This window comes from Haemorhous mexicanus, chromosome 8, assembly GCF_027477595.1.
Source record: "Haemorhous mexicanus isolate bHaeMex1 chromosome 8, bHaeMex1.pri, whole genome shotgun sequence".
NCBI lineage: Eukaryota > Metazoa > Chordata > Aves > Passeriformes > Fringillidae > Haemorhous > Haemorhous mexicanus.
This window is the reverse complement of record NC_082348.1, coordinates 26,816,464-26,840,588: the sequence shown is the minus strand read 5'-3', so window position 1 is coordinate 26,840,588 and position 24,125 is coordinate 26,816,464. Positions and strand designations below refer to the sequence as shown.

At 40.2% G+C, this 24,125-nt stretch overlaps 1 protein-coding gene across 2 annotated transcripts in view; it reads left to right on the top strand.

Annotated features, from left to right (window-relative positions):
* The window catches only part of AOX1 (aldehyde oxidase 1), a 38,763-nt gene extending 29,921 nt beyond the window's left edge, over positions 1-8,842 (top strand). The window contains exons 28-35 of one of the 2 annotated variants that reach the window (XM_059853342.1): positions 318-446; positions 924-998; positions 2,794-2,846; positions 4,465-4,579; positions 5,191-5,256; positions 5,838-6,026; positions 6,431-6,608; positions 7,559-8,842. In XM_059853342.1, coding sequence (XP_059709325.1) covers positions 318-446; positions 924-998; positions 2,794-2,846; positions 4,465-4,579; positions 5,191-5,256; positions 5,838-6,026; positions 6,431-6,608; positions 7,559-7,572 — 819 coding nt within the window. In that variant the 3' untranslated portion in view covers positions 7,573-8,842. Of the gene's footprint in view, positions 1-317; positions 447-923; positions 999-2,793; positions 2,847-4,464; positions 4,580-5,190; positions 5,257-5,837; positions 6,027-6,430; positions 6,609-7,558 lie in introns of those variants that run through there. The other variant, XM_059853343.1, reaches the window with a different exon arrangement.
* Positions 8,843-24,125: the final 15,283 nt, after the last annotated feature.

Sequence of the window (24,125 nt, the reverse complement as noted above, 5' to 3'; positions counted from 1 at the left end):
GTATTTATCAAGTCAATCGAAGTTTGGGACCAGGGCTTGCATAATTTGCTGTAGGTCTTACAGGGTATAAGCAGGAAAATCAGGAATGAATGTTGGACTTCAGAGTCTCAATCCAGAGTTTGAGTACAGCTAGAACATTGTCCTTTTCTGTTTCTTAGTGCTACCAAATTGGACAGAATTATTTCAGCTGGAGATTGGAAAAGAACATGATAAAATTTTTGTCTTTCCTGCTATTACTGACTTCTGTCAAATACTGAGGAATTGTTGGAGTGTTTAGATTTTTTTCTAAAGCAAAGACTATGTTGTTCCTGGAACAGGTTGCTAGTCGGGAATTGAACATCCCCATGTCATGTATCCACCTCTGTGAAACGAGCACAACAACTGTTCCCAATGCATGTGCCTCGGTAGGATCTGCAGGGACAGATGTCAATGGCATGGCTGTGAAGGTAAAGAAAAAAATACCCTATCCCTTGAGGTGTATGCTTGCCAGACTTTAGGCCCTAGTGATCCCATATATGTCAAGTTTGGGATTACCAATAATACTGCTGGAGATGGCCAAGAAAAAACATGACTTGACAGTTTCTCTGGAATGGTGTTTGAGTTTTCAGAATATGATCTGGACTTTCCCAAAAAGGCTTATACTTGACAAAATCTCTGTTTCATCTAACAAGCCAACTAGTCCTATACAAATCTTGCACTCTGTTCATGTTTGAAATCTACTGATTCATACAGATCCCAGCCCTTGTAACTGAACCACTTAGAAGTTTTATGTCTTTACAGTTAATATGGCACTTCCTGCAACACCTTTTCAAACTAAGATGACAGTAAAGCATGCACTAATGAAATAGTAACTAGAACATAACTTGAATAGTACCAAATGCATCTGTGTTAATTTTGTGATATATTCTCCCAATTCTTACCAGGATGCTTGCCAAACTCTTCTGAAACGCCTGCAGCCCATCATCAAGAAGAACCCAACAGGGACCTGGAATGATTGGGTAAGACCTGTGAATCCTACTGAATGTGTTTGAGTGCTGGCAGAAACTGTGATAAATGTACTGTAGTCTATAAATCTGCTCAGCCTAATAATCCTAAAGTTAAAAACTGTAGAAACAGGTTATCTCACAAAAAGGTGAAACTCAAGGTTCTTGGCCAGGCATAAATGATTATGTGGAAGATAATAATTAGATTTATTGCTAGTACAGTATTTAAATATTGCCAGTGCAATATACAAGTAACAAATCTGTAATCTGTTACAATGGGTTATAGTAAAATCAGGTTATGGTCCCTCCTGTTGAGTCATGAGCATCAGTGAGATCCCCTGGCTTTCTAAACTTTTCAGAGGAGTCTAGGTGCAGCCAGGTCTGCTTAGTCTCAGATTTGGTCCACAGCCTATGTCTAAAGGGTTGCAGTATGTTGTGGTGTAACCTCAGCCAGCCACCAAGCACCACACAATTGCTCACTCATTCCCCCACCAGTGGAATCAGGGAAAGTCACAAGAGTGAAAGCTAGACAACTTGTGAGTTGAATTAAAGACAGATTAATGGATAAAGCAAAAGCCATACACCCAACCAAAGCAAAGCAAGAAATTATTTCACTCTTTCCTATAGGCAGGCAGGTGCTCAGCCATCTCTGGGAGAGCAGGGTGCCATCACATCATGGTTACTTGGGAAGACAAACATCAGCACCTCAAATGTCCCCCTGTTCCTTCTGCTTCCCCCACTTTATATACTGAGCATAGTGCCATATGGTCTGGAATATCCCTCTGGTCAGTTAGCCCAGCTTTCCAAGCACCTCCAGCCTCCTTGCTAGTGGGGCAATCCAAAAAGCAGAAAAGGCCTTAGCTCTGTGTAAGAGCCAGCTGTGTATTCCCTGCTTAGGAACAGCAATAAAGCACTAATCCAAAACACTTAATCTCCTCTAACAGATATACAAATAATTTGGATCATTCAGATACACCAAAATTATTATCAGAAATGGCTGACCAAAGAAGGAATGTTAAGATATGCAAAGAAGTAACTTTGTATCTTGGAAAGTCAGTACAACTGGCCAAAAGCCTCACAAAAATTTCTTGACTTGTAAACTGAGTAAATCTAACATGAGAATTGCTCAAAGGGAATACTGTCACTTTCATGACTGGCAGAACTTTGTAAGATAATTTCTCTTGTAAATTGTCATTTTTGTGCAAATAGGCCGTGCAGATCTTTTATGTCAGTGTGGTGGTTTGACCTTGGCTGGACTCCAGGCGCCCAACCAACTGCTTTATCACTCCCCTTCTCAATGAGATAGGGGAAGAAAATACAATGGAAAAAAGCCAACAAGTCAGTGGGTTAAGATAAAGGCAGTTTATCAAAGAAAAAGCAAAAGGTTGCTCATGCACGCAGTCGCATGACCCAATATAATCAGTGACTTATCAACCAGATCTGCTTAGCTGACAGAGACCCATCTCTATTGAGATGCTCAGAAAAACTGAGCAGGGCCCTTTCTGACTATGGCATTACCAGTCATAAAGATTCTGCAAGAACACTGCTGTTGACAGGTCTCTTCCTTCTTGTATTGCCAAAAGAATTGAGATTGTTCACACAAGAGGGGTTTAGTTCTGCAGCAGTAGACACCATGTGCAGCTAAACATGCTTAACTCAGTTTGTCTTCCTTTCTGTGCAATTTTTATAGTTTGGGTTTTAAGTAAATATGTGTGGGTAAGTATCTATATGTAAATAAAATAAATATGTCTATGCTGTGTTCCTTCCTGACTCCTTCCTTGGTTCACCATAAGCACTGCATATTTTACAGATTAAAGAAGCTTTTAAACAGTGTGTGAGCCTTTCAGCTACTGGCTATTTTAGGTAATATATTTTTGTTCCTTAAAAATGCATAAATTAGACCAGGCCTGATTTCTGAAGATAATTAATACTGTAAAGAGAATATCCTGTCTAATAAGTCTTTCTAAGAGCTCATTTTATATTTTATATAATTAGTTGATGTATGGAGAGTTGGATGCATAAAGTTTAGGTGTTAATTTATGTCTAGTCCTCTGTGAACTCTCTAGAAAAAGAATATTTTATGCCATCTTTGCTCCATGGTTTGACATTTAGCAAACCAGAAAGTGTCAAGAAATTGACTGCTGCCTGTAAGTCATGTGCAAAGTGGAATAGTTTATTTACTGGAGCTGGATTACTATAAGCTACCAATATCATTGTTCCCACTGCTCTCAGAGCAGTCTCTTTGTCCTTTTTCTTTGAATTTTTTCACAGAGAGCCAGAAATGAAAAATTCCTGTGTTGTAATTCAGGTGGGGTTCAAAGGAAAGCTTTTCTCTTGGCTTGCTGTGCCTTATCTCTTCCCTATATCTTCTCTGCTGGTGGTTCTTCCTTATCAATAGCAACTTTCCAGGTCTCTGAGTAGTCTGCAGTAAGTTGAAAGGGCACTTGGGAAAACCATAATTTTATGAAACACTGAGAAATATCCAACTAAAATGTCCCTTCCTACTGTTAAGCCTGTTCAAGTATGTTCTCTGCTTATGCAGCCCTTTAGGAATGTTGATATCACCACAGTAATGCACAACAGTCATACTTTGCTATCAATATTTAATGGTGTCCAAAAACATCTGCAGATCCTTAAGCCTCAGATCCTGTATTGATCTAGTTCTTAGCCAGTCATATTCTCTACTTCCAAGAATCTCAAAGGCAGCTGAGGTAAATGGATTATGAGAAGTTGAGTATATGGATTTTGTGTATCCCTTTTTTGGTGCGTGGTTCTGTACTATGTAATTGCTTTATTATAAGCCTGAATATGCTCAACAAAGACATTTCAGTCATACAGAGGCAGAAAATACACCTTAGCCACATAGCTCCTGTGTTTGGAAGATACCACATTGCACTGTTCTCTCATGTCCTTGGATTTACCTCATCATTCCTGACTACTATGGTGTCCTCAGTGAATCCCACTCCCTTCTAAGTAATAACACCTTTATTTCAATATTCCTCTTTTAACCCTCTCACTCAATTCTGTAGGCTGTTTCTGTAATTTTGACTTTTTCATTTATCTCTTTAAATTATTCTTTCATAGGTCCTGACAAGTTTTTGTTCCTTTTTTCTAAATTCCTTTATTATTACCCCAGTAACCACTATCTTAAATGTTTATTCTGTGTTTGGTTACTGTGCTTTTATTAGTACATTTATAGGATTATGCTGGTTATGGACTCTCCTGAACAGAAATAGCTTATTTGTCTACTATATTTTATACAAATACCAGAGGCATCACACCTAAAGTAGTGGTGCTCTTTAGGCTTTCATGAAATTTTGAAGTTGTGAGCTGTTACTTAAGATTTCACTTAAGATTTTGTACTTAAGATTTCACAAGCAGTTTCAAACTCATGTGCTTATACTTTTACTTTTACTTGTACTTTCATTATAATGCAAACTGTGGTCAGTTTTCTTCTTGTGGACTTTGTTTCTTCCATCAGAGGTTACAATGAACACATGGACTGGGAGAAAGGGGAAGGACAGCCATTCACATATTTTCTTTTTGGAGCTGCTTGTTCAGAGGTTGAAATTAACTGTCTAACAGGAGATCACAAGGTAATAACTGAACGTCAGAGAAGTTTTGAAAGTAATGTGAATAAGGCTTGCTCCAACAATCATTCAGATTTGGGGTTAATAAATCACCTGTCTTCACATGTTAGTAAATCTATCAGTGGTGTAAATATTAATTACAGGTGGAGCAGAATGGAAGCTGTGCAGTATTAACCAGCTTCTGACATACATGTCTATGTCATGTGTGTTCACCTTTTGAGTTATAGCTGACATCAAAATGTTCTTTGCTTGTTCTGTCCCTGTTTGCCAGCAAACACCTTAGAGCAATATTCAGTTTCCAGGCTTTTGACCATCTGGACAGCTAAAGGCTATAGACTGATGATCATATGCCCTCTTTCTGTACATTTGTATGAATGAGGGTTTCCTTGAGCAATGGGGAAAATCTGGCAGGGCTGTCTCTGGCTAAACTTCTGTAAAAGTTGAAACAAGCCCATTTTGCTTGTGATGAGATATTGGAAATTATTCCGAAATTATGTACATGGAGGGCCTCTATCTCAGTATTTCTCATTTCACTGAATTCCAGCTCTGACCCACATTATTTTCTAATGCTTTCATCCCATCTCTCTGGGTGATATAAATTTAAATTTTATTAACAGAACCTCAGAACAGACATTGTTATGGACATTGGATGCAGCATAAATCCAGCTGTGGATATAGGACAGGTACGTGCCAAGAATTTTTGGATTATTTCTATTACACTATTGTCCTCATGTGAAATGATGATTACCTCATTAATTCAGAAAATATTCATTTCTTACTAGATTATAGATCATATTAGAATGTCTTTTGCCTATAGACTTGCTCCAATTGAATCAGTGTCAGAACTCTATAGATGTCAAAGAAGCTTGAATTTTACCCATGGTTTCAACCTGTAGTACTTCCAGTATGTGTGTGTGTCTTCCATGTACTGGACTTAAATCCTGTTGGTGATCTACAGTATCCAAGTTGTTTGATCTGCCTTCCCCAGCTGATAGCAAGGAAACATCTTTATTCATTGCTGGCTGGTCCACAGATCTCATCACCTCATTATACAAGCATCTGTCCTCTCAGGTTTGAGAGGGGAATGTGAAGTTTTTCCATTACAGTTGCCCCAAAATGTTGAAGAATCTCATTAGGCAAACAGAAGTGCATTAGGCCTCACATATATCACAGTAACAGTTAGTTATACAAATGAGTTCTTGGTGAAGTTTTCTTGGTTAACCAAACATGAGTACATAAATGCCATTTCTTGTCTTATTTAAAGATTGAAGGTGCTTTTGTTCAAGGTGTTGGACTGTATACAATGGAGGAGTTAAAGTATACTTCAGAAGGAGTCCTCTATACTCGGGGTCCAGACCAGTATAAGATCCCTGCTGTTTGTGATATTCCAGAACAGTTTAGTGTTTCCCTGCTGTCACCTTCTCAAAATCCTTATGCCATCTATGCATCCAAGGTAAGCAGATCATCCCAGGCCAAACTGAGAAATTACTTTGATATAAAACACATGTTTTCAGTTGCTGTCCTTTAGCATTTCAAACAAGTGTCCAGTAAATTGTTTTATTTAAGACATCAGGGAAGCTGATAAGACAGAAAGCCAGATATTGTTGTGTCACTTTAATGGTTGGCAAGGAGTGATTTTAGAGTTTTGTTAACAGACTGTACACAGAAGCTGCAAGATCAATTTAAAACCATACTTTTAAATGTGGTGATAAACTGAAAAGTTAGAATAAAAACATCAATTGATGGAGAAATCCTAATGTCATTCAGAGTATGCAGCCTACCTGTGTGTACTATGCAGTGCAAATAGTCTGTAAATGTGTATTAAATGAGAGACTGGCTTTTTAAAATCTTTTTCAGGGGATAGGTGAGGCAGGATTCTTCTTGGGATGCTCTGTGTTCTTCGCTTTGAGGGATGCAGTAACTGGTGTGAGGAATGAAAGAGGACTGAAAAAGAGCTTTGCACTGAGCAGCCCCCTGACTGCTGAGCAAATACGGGCAAGCTGTGCTGATGCCTTTACTGGGATGGTCGGAGAAGGTGGGGGAAGGCTCTGTGTAACAGTGGCTGGGTGGGAATGTTTACTGATTTTGGCACCCCTAGATAGTGGAGTGCCTAATGATGCCTCCAATCAGTCATGCTTTAAATACAGCTCCTTGTAATTGAAATGCCCAGTAACAGGTGTCATTTACACAAGTTATTTCAACAAATGCCATTCAAACATTGTATTGGAATTTCTCTGGGTTTTGGGGGTTTTTTTCTTTGAAATTTACAGAATTTTTACAGCCAGCCCTCTCTTTCCCTAAACCCTCCTCCTTTCTTATGCATGTCAAATCCCACAGAGGATTAGATAGCTCATCTTATTAACATGCAATGGATCAGGCTCTAAGTGTCTTCAGTCTCCTTCCAGGTGCTTTGCCCCACAGACTGCATGCTGGCACTGTCACTTCATTGTAGTACTCCCTGCTATGCCCAGTACTCTTTGGGAGAGAAATAATTAACTCAGAGCTAACACAAAGAGACAGAAGGAAAACAAACAGGGCAATGCATTTCATATAATGCTGATCCTTTATGCTCTGTTTTCTGCAACTGTTCACTGTAGTCATGTTCCCACTGCTATTACAATTCTTTTTTGGGGTAAGTTTTTACTTAGTGAGGCAAGGTCCTTGCAAGCATATAAATCCATGCTGTGCCCTGAACCTCTGAGGCTGTGCTATGGAAACCCTTGAACTCTCATCCAGAGATTACTCCCATGGTATTTCTGTGACTCTGGTGAAGTACCACTGGCCCCTGAATCAGTAGGTTTGTGGGTTTACTCTCATTGCAGGAGCTTGCAGGAAGTGAGGTCCTCCAGAGCAGGGATCATGCTTCTCCATCCCTCTTTAGTCCTAATCCCAGTTATCACTGACTTGGAGGCACCTGATAAGGGCAATGTTGGGAGGTCGCCAGTCAAATAAAGTCACTGCTGTCATTTCTTGCTTATCTCTTAGATGGCAAACAATGAAGCTTCTTCCTCCTTGGGCCACATTTGTGTGAATGACAAACCATAGTGCACAAGACTGGAATGGAAAACTGATTTACTGCCCTGAGACGCACTAATCAACACACAGATAAATGTATTTTCTTGTTTCCTGAATAGAATCAGCTACCAAAAATATGCACTTTATATCTTACATCCTTATCTTCATTCTTTCTCCAGTGTACTCATTACAGTATTTTGCTTAATGACTGCATTTGTCAGAAATAAATCTTCTGCGTTTGAACCATATGTTTTCAACAAAAAAGATCTGCTGATCAGCACAGCTTAAATGCTGCAGGAGAGGAAAATTAGAATGAAGTGTAAAGGTATGCTGGATAACTTACTGCCACGTATTGCACTAAACAACTTCATATGATAAATGATTTTGTAATGGCTTCAGCTAATTTTCTGATTTAGATTTGAGTCTTGCAGTGAAGTGTGAGTGCAGAGATCTTTGTCAAAGAATCAGAACCTTGTTCGTTGGATTCAGAACATTTTTGACCAGAAGTGATGCTCTGACTTGTAGTAAAGCTGGTTTAGAATCTTTTGGCACAGGTATCTTTGTGTTAAAAACATGCAAGAAACAAGACTTATGATTCTCTTTTGCTATGCCAGGCAACTTGTCATGGCTGGTCTAGATATATAGAATTTTATCCCAAAAGTTGACGGAGTTGTAATTTCCACCAGAAGCTTTCTTTATCTCATGGAGCAAGCCAAAAGCCTCTGCACAGAATGGGAAAATTGGCATGGAGTTCAGTGTGCTTTGAATGGGAGAATGGATGACCTGTCAGCCTGCAGGCTCTTCTTATTTCACTGCCTGTGTGTTCCACAATTTCTCTTGTCTTCCCTTCATTTGTTGAGCTGACACTGTATCTGTGACAGAAATCAGGTCAGTCACTTTAACAGCTTTTGCATTGGCTATTAAGATAGGAAATCTTTATTGTTTCAATTTGTCTCTCTGTAGCCATGGTGAGTTGGTGAAATGCAGTTGCTTAAACATAGGTGTCTAGACCATTGTAGATGTCATAAGACAGAAGAGACATGGCACAGGAGAGAACTAGACTGAAAGAAATGATACAGCAGCTTGAGACCAGGCAGGTAATAGTAATTGTAATCAGTGGAAGTGGTACTGAAGGTGACTTAGGCAGCTGGAGCCTTTTTGGGGTTTACTTCATTTTCTTCACTTTCTTTGTATTAATTTGGCTTTTATATATTGTTAGAAGTCAATAAATTGAGTGTGAATGCTGCTGCCACAGTTAGTTTTTCTGACTTGAAACAACTTCTTAGTTTCACTGTTTGGTGTTACAGTCTGATTATAAGAGATGACTCTGCCCAAGGTGCAAATGAGACCCTGTGCCACAGTCAATAACCCCAAAGTCATTCTTCTGGAATTACTCACTACCTTTCTAGAGTCCAGGTCCTGGGTATCCATGGGGCATACATGCCATTCCAATCATTTGAGATAGTGTGTGTATAAGCACTTGTTTCCTTTCCCGTATTTTGTCACAGTGGGAATTTTTTCCCAGTGCTAACCAGACCTTTACCTCTGTTAGGTCTGGAATCAGCTCCTTCCTGCTGTGCCAACTGTGCTTATCTCAGGTTCCATTGTCTCAAAACACTGTCCCCTTAAGATAAACAACAGTCCTTACACATGGGTTTGTCAAGGACAGCTTGCCACCCCACACGTTGATAACAAGCCAAAACATGTGTGAATTCTGGGATATACTGAAGCAGGGAGCCTACACATCTACTGAACTGGGGGAGTTCCATTGTCTCTTGTCCTATGTACCTATGCACCAGCACGGGCGCTTGCTTGTTCATTCTAGGCAAGTCAAGTCTTGTAAAAATCTTGCCCAAACCTTGCAGGCAATGACATCTCCCCACCTGCAGTACTGAAGTGTTCACACTCCAAGGATTCATCACATTCAAGACCCACACTTTGTTTTCTGCAGTGCAAATCTTGTCTTCTTCTCAGTCATTATTAACAAAGATTCCTCCCTGCCACTTTACAAGTGGCTCTTTTGTCTAGTTGCTTCAGTAAATTCTATAAATGTAGCAAATATGGGTTATTGAGTTTTCTGGGTCTGAAGCATATTAAGCTGTCTGCTGGCTTTTAAGTGTTTGAAAAACTTCCTGGAAGTTAGAGATTTCAGCAACTGACCATCCTGACAGATGATAATATGGCTATGTGGGATGTTATGAAAGAAGTACTGACATATTGGATAGCTGTTGACACATGCACAGTTACACCCAAACTGGAGATGGTTCAGAAGAACTCTTTCTACTGATTTTCTTCATGAGAGCAATGTTCCTGTAGCAGTCTACCTCCAGCAGGCTCATTCAGTGTGGTGAAAGCTTAAATACCCAACATAAATACTAGGTTCTGGTTTGAAGGATTAGCCTGTAAATTAGATATTGGACTGCCAAAATCAAGCATTTGGTCTGGTTCTTTCTGTTCTTGGGCCTTGGAGCCTGCATTGTTTTGAGTACCCACAATGCATGAGGAATATTACAGTGGTTACTGCTACTGCACTTGGCAGGACCCATTAGGGCTTGTTCCTACAGGGACCTAGTGACTGACATCACTCCAGGGCTTGTGTTGGGGCAGCTCTCAGGGATGTGTTAGGGGATAACCACAAAACCAGCAGCTTATCTCTGCTGAGAATCAGGTAATTGCCTTCCAGGGGGAGTGGCAGAAGATCAGGGACCTGCTACTTTGTCCTGCAAGCCTTCACTCACTCTAAATGAAATACAGACAGCTTTGCTGTAAAATGTAAAAATAGTAAATGAAACAAAAGGCAGGTATGTACAATGAAGACTTAAAAGATATATCAGTAATTCCCCTTTAAAAAAAGAAAAGGCCAGCTGTAGCAAGGCATTTAAAGATTATTTTGTTTCCTGGACGTGTCTGCATAGAAATAGACGAGAATCTAGAACTCCAAATCAGGATTTGGGATTTCTCCCTTTAAGAACACAACATGTGTTGAATATGGTACCCACAGCAGAAAGGGCACAGAACTGGCATGGCATAGAGATAGACAGAAGGAAATTTTAAATCTGTATATAGTGGTAAAGTTGATTTTGTTAAAATTTGGCCATTCTGCAGAAAAAAAAGATTTTGGATAGTTCAGTTAATGCTAAAATGAGAACTGTGGCTCCACAGCTTTGCTTTTGACATCCTAGAGAACAGGCTAACATTGAAGGTCCTTGGTTTTAGCTTCAGGCATGCTGTGTATTCTAAATTCATCAGTTACTGGATAATATACAGGCCTTGAAATAAACAGGATAAACAGACTTGGAAGTCGTAGTTCAAACCCAGAAGTTCCCTCTCACAATTATCTCTTATGTTACAGGGTTAGAACTAGAGGAGTTCAATTTCTTTGCAGATTATTTCAAGTCACCAAAGAGTTAGGGTGGGGAGTAGGAGGTGGTGCATTAGCATCTGAACATGCATTAATTACAGAGAAATGGCAGACATTGCACTGGCTCATCCCCACCTGCTTATTTTCAGACTGAGCATCAAATTCTGCAGGACAAAGCAAACTCAGTTGATGTTTAGGAGCATACAGCATTTCATTAATTTCTCTTGATGCACAAAGCTGTATTTTGATGCAAGAGCATGGCTTGCTGTCAACATTCAGATAAGCAAATCTTTTTTGTGACTGGCAGAAAGGTGAGTTATGAACAGAAAGGTAAGTTTATGAACAGAACATAGCCATACAATCCAGCACTGCTTTTTCCCACAGTAGGCATTGCACCCTATATGGCTGCAACACATTTGTTATAACCAGTTTCAGGAAATACTGGAAGATCTTTCTTAAGGCTTGATGTATTTCAAGCAAAGGTTTAAGAGTGATTAGTCTATCATCCTCCTGTTGAGTAGTCTGTCAGATTTAACAGAATTAAAGATTAAAAACTCAGTTTGGACATCCTGAATTTTTGAGTGCAAGTCAGCCTGTAAAGTGTCAAAACTCCTTGTCACCCTAGGAAAGAATCTCGTGTTGACAGACTTGCAACTTAACCTGGATGTGTGCATTCTGCCCCCACTCCCCTTCAGTTTCTTTGCAGATCCTTTCAGGTCCTTGCAATCCAGAACAATTCCCACTCATGAATCCAATACAGGAATTTATATTTCCTCCTGAACTAGCAGTAGGCCTTACTGACATTTGTTATCTCAAGCATAACTGAGTTCCTAATGTTGAAAACCTGATGTTTTTGTGAAACTGAAAGATCTGTCCTCAGATAAACAGAAGATGCTAGTTTTAGTTACACATTATGAGTTATTTCAATGTGAATAATCTACATGCTGACATTATTACAAATACCTCACTTTTTCAAAAAATAGATTCCAAATGAACTCCATCTTTTCTGTCTTGTATTCTCTGTTGGATGCCTTCTTCCAGCTGGGACATAGACCCTAACAACCTGAGACTGGACTTATGTGCAGGTCCACAGGAAAGGCAATGGACTTGAAGAAAGAGGGTAAATTGCAGTAGCTATTGAAATTCCCAGAAGGACAGATGAAAACTCGAAAGGAGGGGGAGGAGGAGGAAAGGCCCGTGGTCTGCAGACAGAGGCAAGAGATCTGTGAGAATGGTAGTGCAGGATTTACCTGGACCAGACTGAGTAGAATCCAAGCAGTCAGGTTCAGACTCTTTTTTTAATCCTCACTCATGTTTCAGTAGCTTCTTGCAAAATTCTTTGTTTGCATTCCTTTTGCAAATATTCGTGGGCAGTTCTTGCTGCTATTACACAACCACCTCACAAGCACAAAAGTTCATTTGAGTTCTGAAAATGCATGGCACAGTTCTTTGGTTTGTCATGATATCCCAGAGTGCTATTTGCTGCAAGGCAGCTGGCTTGTAAACATTTCTCAGGGAGTGCAACTTTCTTATTTAATGATTGCTTCTCAGTGCAGAACATTCATAGTAAGGCATAAAATCCTTTATGAAACCATGAATGGGAAAGTAAATCTGCCTTTCTGCTATTTGCCCTGCCTTTGAGAGACTCATGGTTTAGAATGCAAGTATTACATTAATGTTTTACAAATCTTCTATTAAAGATCTTGGCTAAACTGCTGCTGGTTGATAAAGCTGGTCAGACAGACAGAAGATGCCACCATCTGCTCTGCATGTTCAGATTGAGCTGCCAGGAGGAGTGCACTGCTTCCCCAGCCTACACAAGGTGTCCATAGCAGTAAGATTATGATTGGTTCTACAGACATGTCGTGGTTTTTTGTTTTTTCAGGTATGTCATTTACCTAGAAGGCCAGTCCAGTGTTGCAACAGATCTTTGGCTTGTCCAGTGGTCTTTTAATTGCATTTTCTGCAAAGATAGGTGTTTCTCAGGGATTGCTTTTGCATATTTGAAACCATGATTCCACATGGCACTTGTCAAATATGAAAAGAACATGCATGATGTCCTCAGGAGGGAAAAAAGGCTCCAGTAAGAAACAAGGTAGCAGAAAACCACTTTGATTAAACAAAAATGTAAATACTGATAAACCATCCCAAGGAGACAATACTTCTGGAAAGACAAATTTTAGAAATATTTATATACTGTAGAAGCTAGTCTGGGTCTAGCATGGTAGATACATGACCCAGCCAATGGGGATGTAGTGATCCTCCCTGAGAACACACTTCTTGTATTCTGTCACATATGCAGTGAGGTTTTAGCATCCTGATTTCCCCCAAAGTCCAGTAACATTGCTTTACATTATACACAAGGGAAATCTTTCAGAATCATCAGAGTAGGAAAAAGAAACATAATATTAATCTCCTCCTACTATTTATTTAGTGTGTCTCTTACCAAGTCATTTAGTTCATTCTTATTCCAGTTTCCTGAGCAATAAAATAAGTTCAGCACCACAGAACCACAGGTGAAAAGCATTAATGTGTCACTGTCTACCATGACAGTGTCTTACTTGAGCAATATGGTGGTTCATACTGGCAGTGGTCAAATTTACCAGATCTTTGTCATTTGCATCACAGAGAATGGAGAGCAACAAGAGCAACAATGAACTGTGATTTTCCATGGGAAGAGAACCACATGGATTTCTCCCCCTGGCCTGAAGAAGCTGAGGGAATGGCCATGCCTTTGAGGGGGAGAAAAGTAAACCTGATTTTTGTCAACAGAGATGGTATGAGAAGGGACTTGTGAAGGGAGCAGTAGATGAAATCACATTAAAAAGTACAAAGGTAGAACTTCAGTTAAGATTGAATAAAACAAATACAATGTCTAACAGACTTTTAATGGAATAAAAAGGGTTATAGGACAGCTCCCTGTTACACATAAGAAGGGCAACCTTAAAAATAACCTAATGTTTGTTAAAGTCTTTAGGAAGACACATTGTAAGCAGGGGATCATCCTGGGACTCGAACCCAGTCTCACCAGGTGCACATCTGTCCTTTGGCATCAGAAGGGAAGCTTTGGTCCCCCTGCCAAGTATCTGTGAGATGGGCAGAACACTGCAACAGAAAATAGGTCTGTGGGTAACAGTTTTCAAATCAAAGACTACTGTGCATCTCCTAGAGTTAGAACGGTACATTCAGGAGAATGGAGAATATTTTCCTGGTATTTGCTTGTCATTTTAACTTGCAAAAAGTATTTGCCAGTAGAAAACACTGTCCTGTTTGACAAGGCAAAAGGAAATGGCATCTATCCATCTCAGGAAAGCGAGGTGGGTGTGCCTGACAGGTAGGAAGGCCTCCTTTGTACCCTCTGGTTATGTCACTCCATTTATCAGGTTAGCTTTGTTTTGTAACTCCACTGCTGTGCTTTTCTTGCTTTTGCCTGTCACTTTTTAAGAAAAACTTTGGTTAATTCTCTAGGGCCATGCGCCTTGAAACTTCTCTGGAAGTCCCTGGTACTTTTGTGGATATCTGTGTGTGTATATACATGTGCATCATGTTTAAATAACACTCCAGTAATCCAGCCAAAGCAAGTCCCATCCTTGCAACATAGAATCTGTGAGAAGTTTGGAAAATCTTGGCAGCAATTTCTGCAGTCTTTGAACTAAATGTGTACAGGGCTGATTCCCCATCTTATTGCAGTGCTTGATAGTTACTTAACACTTACTGTAATTAAATTATTGTAATGGTCTGAAGTGCTTTTGAGTAGGAATAGGATAGTTGTATTTAAACCTAAATAACTGATTTTCTGACTATTATTAGCATTTTAAGACATATATTTTCTAGAAAATATAAAATACTGAGTATTTTATATGTGATTAAGAACTATGGCATTCATACAGGGAAATCTATATAGATTAGCCTTTCTGCTCAAAGGCTAGATCCTGCTAAGTCCATATTGCCTTAATATATTCTTTTGCACAGATTGAAGAAAATCTGAATTGGCAATGTAGAAATGTTTCCTTCTTGCCACACATTCAATAACAAACTACAGTTTTCTCCAACAGATGGTAAAAGATTCTTTTCAATGATCAGTTCCTTGCTGGCTGTGAGCATGCTGACATAAATGCCAAGGAGTTCACTGTATTTGTTCTCATCCTGCACTCTGTAAAGATAAGACTCTGATGATTCAGAAGTTTCATTCAGGTTCCTGTGTAGTTATTAGGAATATTTGCATTATTTTCAGTAGGCATTGAAACATGCAGGCTATTCCTGCTTGGAAGTAGCTAAGAAAATTCTGGCATCCTTCCATCACCTCTCCCACTTATTCCAGCTAGACATCATCTTCTGCTTCTTTGGGCCTCTTACTGTTTTTTCCTCTCTTAAATGAGTGCTTGTCCCCCTTTCAGACACAAATTTAGGCTGCCTGAATATTTTCAATATGTGGGAAAATGCCATATTGTCACGCAGGCCTTCAGCAATAAGCTCATTTCTGACCTCTTCTCACTAACTGATCAGTGATTTACAATGAATAATCCTGAGCTGTGGTTGCAACCACTCAAAAAATAAGGTCCTAACCACTGTGACCAAAGGTGGCAGCATGTGGCATTGGGGGTAGGGGTGAGAAAGGTATCCTTGTTCCTGTGCTCCTAGGAATCCCTCTAGTGGATATGAGAAGAGCGGGGTGGCTAGAGGGACACCCAGCCACAAAGCAATGTGTTGTGATTGAAGTCAGTGAAGGAGGGACCACAGGAGTCTCTGCCAACCTTGACACCACAGGTCAGTCCCCAGAGCAACTGCCCACTGCAGTGCAGCTCACTAAACATACACGACCTCGTGCTGCATGAGTGCCTCTGCCCATAAGAAGTTGGCTGGCTGTGGCAGGTTTCCCAAAAACAAAAAGACTCCCATGAGATGAAAACCTGCAAAACCTGTGTTGGCAGCAGTAAAGGTGCTTTTGCTGCCCAGAAGTTTTGAGCCATAGTGACGATTTGAGAAACAAACAGCCTGGCAGAGAAAATTCAGGAGCAATGTGTTTGTTCTTTCCTTAAATTAAAAGAAAAAAGAAACCCCAACCTGCTTTGTCCTATGACAAGTTGTGCCACAGGGCTAAAGCCATCACAGAGAGTATTTCAGAGTCTTGCCTTTCAAAGGGAGATGGTTGTACCCAAGAATAGTGGAGGTGGGGACAACAAAATGCGCAAAATACAATAATAGTGCTGGCAATCAAAGGTCATTTGAAGAGCAGGAAGATTATCTATCAGCTGTCACATGAATAACATGTGAGTTTATGTGGTCTCACCATGGGAAATGAACAGCACTTTTTGGGGAGGCTGCTTCTGCCCTTCTGCCACTCACTTTCATGCTGAATCACCTCTTTTTGATTAACTCTGCTGACACAATGAAAAGGCATGTGCACCTTTTTTTTTTTTTTTTTGCAAGACTTGTCAACAGAAATGCAGATGAAAACCTGGCTGTCAGTTCTCCCTCTTGTCCCTGTCAGCTGCTGGCTCTGTGTTTTGGGTAGTTTGTGACCATTGCTTCAGTAAACCAATGTAAATCCTGCTGAGAGGATTTTCCATCTCTGACAAGACGTATTGTTCAACATATAATCCTGATTTTTACATTTGCATGAGAGTATTACATAGTAAAGATCTAATCTGCTAACCCCTACTTTAAATGTTCTGTGGCTGTCTGAATCTGAAGTTTCTTTCTGGGGCTACAGAGAGAGCCCTTTATAGACTTTCTTCAACAGACTTATCTGTGCCTGATGGGGAAAAATATTGCTGTTCTAGTTTATTTTAAAATAGGTGCCTTTGCCCCCAGAACAAAATATTTCTGACATTAGAAAGCCCAGCTGCTTCTAGTGCCCCTCTCTGTAAATGCCATTAATGTAGCATAAAAATTTAAAGTTTCTGAGTGTATAATCTTCACCAAGTCAGGGTCCTTATCACAGGGGGACCTCAATGTGCTGGAGAAGAAACCACTGTTTTCAAGCTGAAATTAAACTAAAAGAACATACTGGTCACATATATATATATATATATATGCCAGGACCAATGATCCTTGTGGATCCCTTCCACAAGGAAGGGACTGTTTACCTATTTATTTTTAATGTGAGGATTTAGAAGTCAAAAGTAAGAGTTTACTGCAAGATGGATCTTGCATTACCTTGCAGAGCTGGCTTGATGACTGAGAAGTGGCTCATATTTAATTCTGAGTTAGATATTTATCATATGTAACTCAGAGTTGGACTCAATGATCCTTGTGGATCCCTTCCAACTCACAATGCTCTGTGATTCTGTCATACTTGTTTCTTACCTTTCTAAATAACCTCAAAGCTGAACTACATGACCAGGAGTTGCTTTCAGCCTTCCCTGCTTCTCTTGAAACCCCCAAATGGTCTTCCCAATTCAAATTAATTTATCTGAATCCTTTTATGAAAATAAGTGGCCTGAGTGCTGCTGAAGCAGAATGGAAGAGCAGTTCTTGTGCTGTTGCTCTTACACAGGGCAGTACAGACACAAATGAGCAGTGTTACTATGGGATGAACAAAGGGTACCTTGGGTAGATATTATGACTGTAATCTTCTTGTTGAGGAAAGACTAATTCTGTCTTACATATATTTGTCAAATCCTTCTAAAATTAGTGACAATCAGTACAATCCTGGACAATCTCTTTTATTGCTGTAATGAGTGTCTTCTCCTTGAGAAAGTGAATTTCTGACAAGTTGCATTGCTGGTAGGAGTAGTGACATTGATGATGACAGGGTCAGGATTGTGTGTAAATAATGATAAAGTAATATGGAAATAATAATAACATATGAATGGTATGAAGTTTCAGGGGGAAAATAAGCTAACAAGTCCTAGTTAACATTAGAGTTGGATTGTAGGCCTGTAGCAAACAACAGTTTCAAAGAATATGTGTTAATTTCTACATGTTTAGTGTTAGCACTTGTAGTTCATTGCTGGCTTGCATTTTTTAAGCTTTTCTTTTTTGTCAGCCTGACAAGTTAAACCTCTGTTTACATCTTTGGAAGCACTGTCAGAGGAGGTATTTCCAAAATGCAGTGTCAGTATTTTAGTGACACTGCCTGTGTGCTGTAAACAATCCCTTGGTTCCATTTGGCTTGCTCTTTTAGTGCATGCTTTATCTCCAGCTGCAGATGCAACATGCAGTTCTATATAGGGATAGATATTCTCATATCTGGCATCAGATAATCAAACTAGTTTACAGAGTTGGTTTTACATTTCCACTATTCTTTAAAGAATAGATTGTGCTTTCATTGGCCTTTTTAGTTGTTTGAATTTTTTTGTTTCTATAGCAACTCTATTTTTCTGCCCTGGAGCCTTAAACCTGATAGCTTTTAATACATAGTAATTGAAAATAGACAATTTTAAAATGCATCTTGATAGCTAAAATTCTGGATGTTCACTTTTGCAGGAATTGGTGGCTTCAGCTGTAAACCTCCAGTCCAAAACAGTTATATGTGCTATGTGAAATGTGTTGGTGGAGCATTTGGGGGGAAGGTACTAAACCATCACTCTTTGTTGAAATTGCAGCTGTGGCAGCCAACAAGCAAGTTGATTTAACTAAATCAAAGGAGTGATTTAACTGAACTTAATTAATTACATAGGTATGCTCACATCAGCCCTTTGTGCCACAGCTCTCCTGTACTTTGACTGCCTTGTCTTTCCCTGTCCTGTCCATTCTTCAGGGAATTTACATCTCCCTGTTGAGAAGCTAAAGAGAAAACTACTGAAAAAAACTACTGAAAAGCTCATTTTCTCTGTGCTGTTACTGTTGCCCAAAAAAAAAAAAAAAAAAAAAAAAAAAAAAAAAAATCCACAAGAAGAACTTGCTGAATCAGCCTAACCTCAGGCATGGTAGGTTAATAAGAAACTGAAACACAGAATGGGCTGATTTATTGGCACCACTAGGAGTCTGGCCATGAACACGTAATGTCATTTGCTATCAGCATCAAGAGGGTATAATAAAAGGGGATTTTTCTAATGTTCCTTTTAGGAGCAGGTGTCCACTCCATTTTATCCTGGAAAGAAATATAGATGTGTTAATCACTGGTGGACAGCACCCTGCCTTTGGAAAATAAAAAGTGAGTGACATGAGAGAAGGTATTTTGCCCAGTTACTGGGTAATAGCTTCTTCTGAGGCAAATCAGCATAATTTCATTGACTGTCAAGACACAGCAGGAAACCAAAGTTCTCTTCTTCTGAAATCCTAACCCAGCACCAACCTTCCCCAGTCCTAAGAGTACCCTGATGAATTCCATGAACCAAAACCTATCATCCCAGAGCCCATGTAATATCCAGAAAAAAGGAGAACCATCCATCCCTTCTTTTTACTTTGGAATACTGCTAACATCCTAACTGCCCTATCCCATCTGCAGATGATAAATATGTAACTCAGAATTGAATATGAGCCACTTCTCAGTCATCAAGCCAGCTCTGCAAGGTAATACAAGATCCATCTTGCAGTAAACTCTTACTTATGACTTCTAAATCCTCACATTAAAAACAAATAGGTAAACAGTGCCAGCACTGAAATCAGCTTGGTAAGTGGTGGTGGCAGGTATAGGAATTGAGCACCCTACAACCTTCCAGGACAGGGTTTATGATTTAATATGATTTGGATAAAGAAGACCTGAGGAGTTGGCTTTTCTATGGACTCCTGCCTGAGTGGTAGAGTTTGGCTGATGACTGTTTCTGGGAGAGATTGCTTATCTTTTTAGTTTTGCTGAAGATACTGCTCACAAAGATATTGTTTGACTCTGGTTATGATTAGAATAGGTTGAGAACAGGTTTGGGGAAAAGAAAGGAGGAAAATTTCATTTTTGGTTAAGTCTTGTATTAACCATAAGACAAGGAATGGGACTGTGATTGACATATGTCAGTAGCATATGTATTTCATATTCTTCTGGGTATCCATTACCTATTATCCTGACTATTAGGAAGTCCAATACAGACCCAGCTCTGGCTGGTTTTCACATGCAGTATCTTCTCACATAGATGGAACATGTAACCCACAACTAGTGGACTGTGCCCTTTTATTCAAATTCCTTCCAGAGTCACTGAAGGTATTTGGATAACCACTGGTGTGCTTTGCCTCTGCTTTATTTAAAATGAGGATGGCAAGAAAATGCCCTCCCCCTTGAGTTCTCTGTGTCTTTCCAGAGTAATGCCTTCAATCTGCTCTTCCCATGTCTTGCACTTCCCTCACTCCAAGGGCTGGCAGGACAGAGCAGTAGCCTGCTGCAGAGCACTGATTTCTGTAGAATGAGGCAGGAGCCAACTTCCCTCCCCATATCAGCCCCAGCCAACAATGATTACACAAGTGTTTCTGCAGAAAGCAGGGCAAGATGCTAATGATGGCATTGTTTCCTGACAATAGCCACCTCACAGGTTTTCCATTGCACTCATCCTTTGGCACTGTAAAAGGAGATACATCTGGAGTTGCTTAATACCTTGTCACTGGGCCCAAATTTCTGTTATAAGTTAAACAGCAAAAAAAGGGAATATAAAAATTAAAGTAGTAAAGCACGGGAACAATTATGAAATAAAGAGTGAGATTTTACCAGCCATTCTCTCATCAATGCACATCCAGTCAGAAAGCACACTAAAAAAACACTTTGGGAGACTGGAAAATAGGAAACATCTGATGAAACTATGTCAAGGTCCATTAATTAAAGCTTTCAATTTTAAAAGCCTCATGGGCCTGAGTTTGAACAAATCTGTTGTGCTCTAGGCTGAAAATTTCTCTATGAAAAGGAACACAAATTACATCAGACAGACCTGCAGGCCCCTCTCTTCCAATAGCAGCCAGCTAGAGCTAGCCCTACCTCAACCTGGCTGGGGCTGGAATTCTGTATCCACCCACTTCTGCTTCCTCCTGTGCACGATATCCAGCAAAGTGTTTGTCAGTGACAGAACTTCATAGAAGTCATAACCAAGGTCAAGAACCTTCATGGGCTAAGTGTCGTGCAAAAATTTGTTAACAACTTAGAATTTAAATAAAGATGAATTTGTTATCCAGTCACCAGGAGATGATGTATCATCTCCAGGGATGCACTGTAGGCTTTCTTTGCAAACTCATGGCCCCCACAATTCAATGCAGTCTCATTAAACTGTACTGCATAGTGGAACCTTGTATGTCAGTTCCTGTAATCTGAGCCTTTCAGGCTGAGAGCTCACCTGTGCTATGAGCTTAATTACCTGTTCAATTACAAGAATGCCACTGTTCACTGGAGGTAAGTTGGTTGATTTCCCAGCCTTTTATAACTTGAGAAAATTGAGATATGTGTATGCAATGACATTTGTGTGGCTGATAAGGAACATGCATTTGTGAAATACAGTCACTTTTTTCTCTCCTTAGCAAAATGATTTTTTATATTTTATTTCAGTTTCCCAAAGACAAACCTGGAACCTGTAAACCATGGGTTTAGATTATAGATTAGTACTGCTTTCCTAAGGATCAGACAACTCCTGATGACATGATGACTCCTTCAGCCATTTACTGACTGCAAGCACTCCTGCAAGAAAGAATTAGAACTGTCATACTTACGCACACACACATATATACATGAGCCCATCTTGGTAGAATAAGATATAAGCACCAGTTCTCCTGTCCTGCCAAGTAAAAGACCTGTCATTCATGTGTTTCATGCTACACTGGAACACTTCTGGAGTTACCTCAAGAACTTGAAAGAATTTGCATGCAATTTTGAAAATACCTGCAATGAAGAACAGGTCACAAGTAGTACCATTTTGTCACTTCTACATCCAGTTTGACAGTAAAAACTGTTATCTTTGATTTTTTCCTGTTCTTCCAGGATATGGAAATCCCAAGGATCAGAATGAGACACTGTACAAATTAATGATGGGCAATGTATCAATATTTCAGTAAAAGAGAGATTCTAAAAGTACACACTGCCAAGTATTTCTAGGCACAGATATATTACCACCCCAGTAACCCACCAGTTTAGCTCTGGTTCCTGGCAGCTCAAGCCTGCTCCACATCATCAGATCTCTTTGAACCACTAACTCTGGCCTCTCCCAGAGGTGGAATGGAGTCACTGCCTTGTCACCACTCACTACTTCCCCTCTGCCTTACCCACAGTTTTGCCCCTTCTTTCCAGCAAAATGCTGAAGCAGGACAAAGTTGGTGCATTCATCCCAGGTGAGGAGAGGGCACGAGGTGGGGCAGTGGCACTGGAGGTAGGAAGGATTAAGAGCGGGACAGGATCCCAGTAGCAGCTGTTTTCCTACCAGAGGTGAGGTTGCCCATAGCAACCACCAGCAGCTGACCAGGAGGGAAAGGTGAAGGGGAGGGCTGAGAGGAGAACCATGACAACACGAGTTCATGATAGGTGTGGCAGCTCAGCTGTGCCAAACAACTGGCGCTGACAGACATTGTTTTGGAAAGGAGGTTTTAAAGTGATCCAGTGGCAGCTGTATGGATCTTGATGGAACATTTCCCCTTGAGGAGAGGAGTCTGAAAAACAAGTGTAAAGGTATTTGAGAGGGAGGAAAGGAAATGCCTGAGTTGAGCCAGTGTAGGTATGCATACAAATCAATATTCAACTTTGATAGTTGATAGTTCAAAGCCATAAAATTAACAGTGAGGACACATTTAACAACATTATTCTGTACCCAAACACTAGCATAAGACACAATTCTGGAGATGCTCAACATCTCCAACATGCTCTATGCTCCATCTCAACAGGTATTGCATTAGTTCAGATCCTAAGCTCATTTACATAAACATAAATTTCTTTTCACTTACTTCACTGATGACAGTGCAGGCTTAAATTAGCATAGAAGAGAGTGTGACCTGCACACACCCTCAAATAAGTCACATTTAATCTAAATCTGTAGAGATTAAAAAAGATCTTACTCCTTTACATCGGTAAAATTTTCTTGTTCCTTTCTCTTGGTAAAGTGTGAGAAACTACAGCTAATGGAAAAAGCTCAACTGATAATGAGCTTTTATCACAGACCTTAGGGAGCTGACAACAGGCACTATTATATCTTTATGTTTCCTTAAAATATTATTTTAATAATTTCTGATTTTTCTTCTTGGCTTTTGAATTAATTGTGATTTAGACAAGTGCTCTCATTTTAGAATGAGCACCAGTGTAGCCAGTGCCTTGAGTTTAGAATGAATGGACAAATATTTGTTAATATTAAGGTGAAAATGCTTCCTCTGAATGTGGTATTTTTGAAGTTAGTATTTTGTGGATCTCATCAGGCTGTTAACTGGAATCTGCAAAAATGTTTATTTAAAATTTGGAAGGCACTGTACTGCTATTTCGTGGCACTGGGACCTATCACCAGTTTTGTTTCAAGGACAAAACAGTACCAAAATGGTATGAGATGAAATCTGGCTCCTACTGACAATAAGAACGATTGTGTTTTCCCTGCTGCAGCACAGGGATTTGTTCCATTTATACACCTGATAACTGGTCATTTCAAGAGCTTTAGTCACAGCAACATCGCACTTAAATCTGGTGGAAATTTGGAGCTGCATACAGTCTAGAAGGAAGCTTGTGTTCTCTAAGTTAGTTTGGTGGTTTGGCCTTTTGGGGAGCAAAGAACTGAGCTGCAATTGCCTCTCCATCCTACACCAGCACAGAGAGTATTCCCCATGTTGTCTCCAGCTCTGAGCCGCTGTGTGTTTGGCAGCCCATTTTTTTACATGAAGAGCCTCCACTAACACAGTGGGTGTGTTTATGCTGTCTAACAGACAGACTGCCTACAGCCGGAAGGTAGGATGAGACCTGTTGAGGTGATGGCTAGTGAAAGAACCCGTGTTTAAACGGCAGTAAAGAAGGGCTGCGCTTCTGGAGCCCAGGGACATTGCTGTGTGTCAGACGGGCACAGCTTGTAACTGATAGTCCTGTCTGCACACACTTCAGTACGTCAAGTGCTTGTTACCACCAGGATCTGAAAGAAGAAATTATTACAACTGCAAAGCACATCTAGGGTCAAGCAGCAGAGTAGGTATGGTATTGAAGTTCGATGCACCGCAGGTCCCGGTGCTGCCACTCGCACTTATCACCCGCGCTCCGCTCCGTGGGCCGCAGACCCGGCCAGAGGGGAAGTGTCCCTGCGGTGCCGGGCTGGCTCCACCACAGGGAACGCGGCGTGGGGCCGGGCTCGGCCGGGAAGCTCC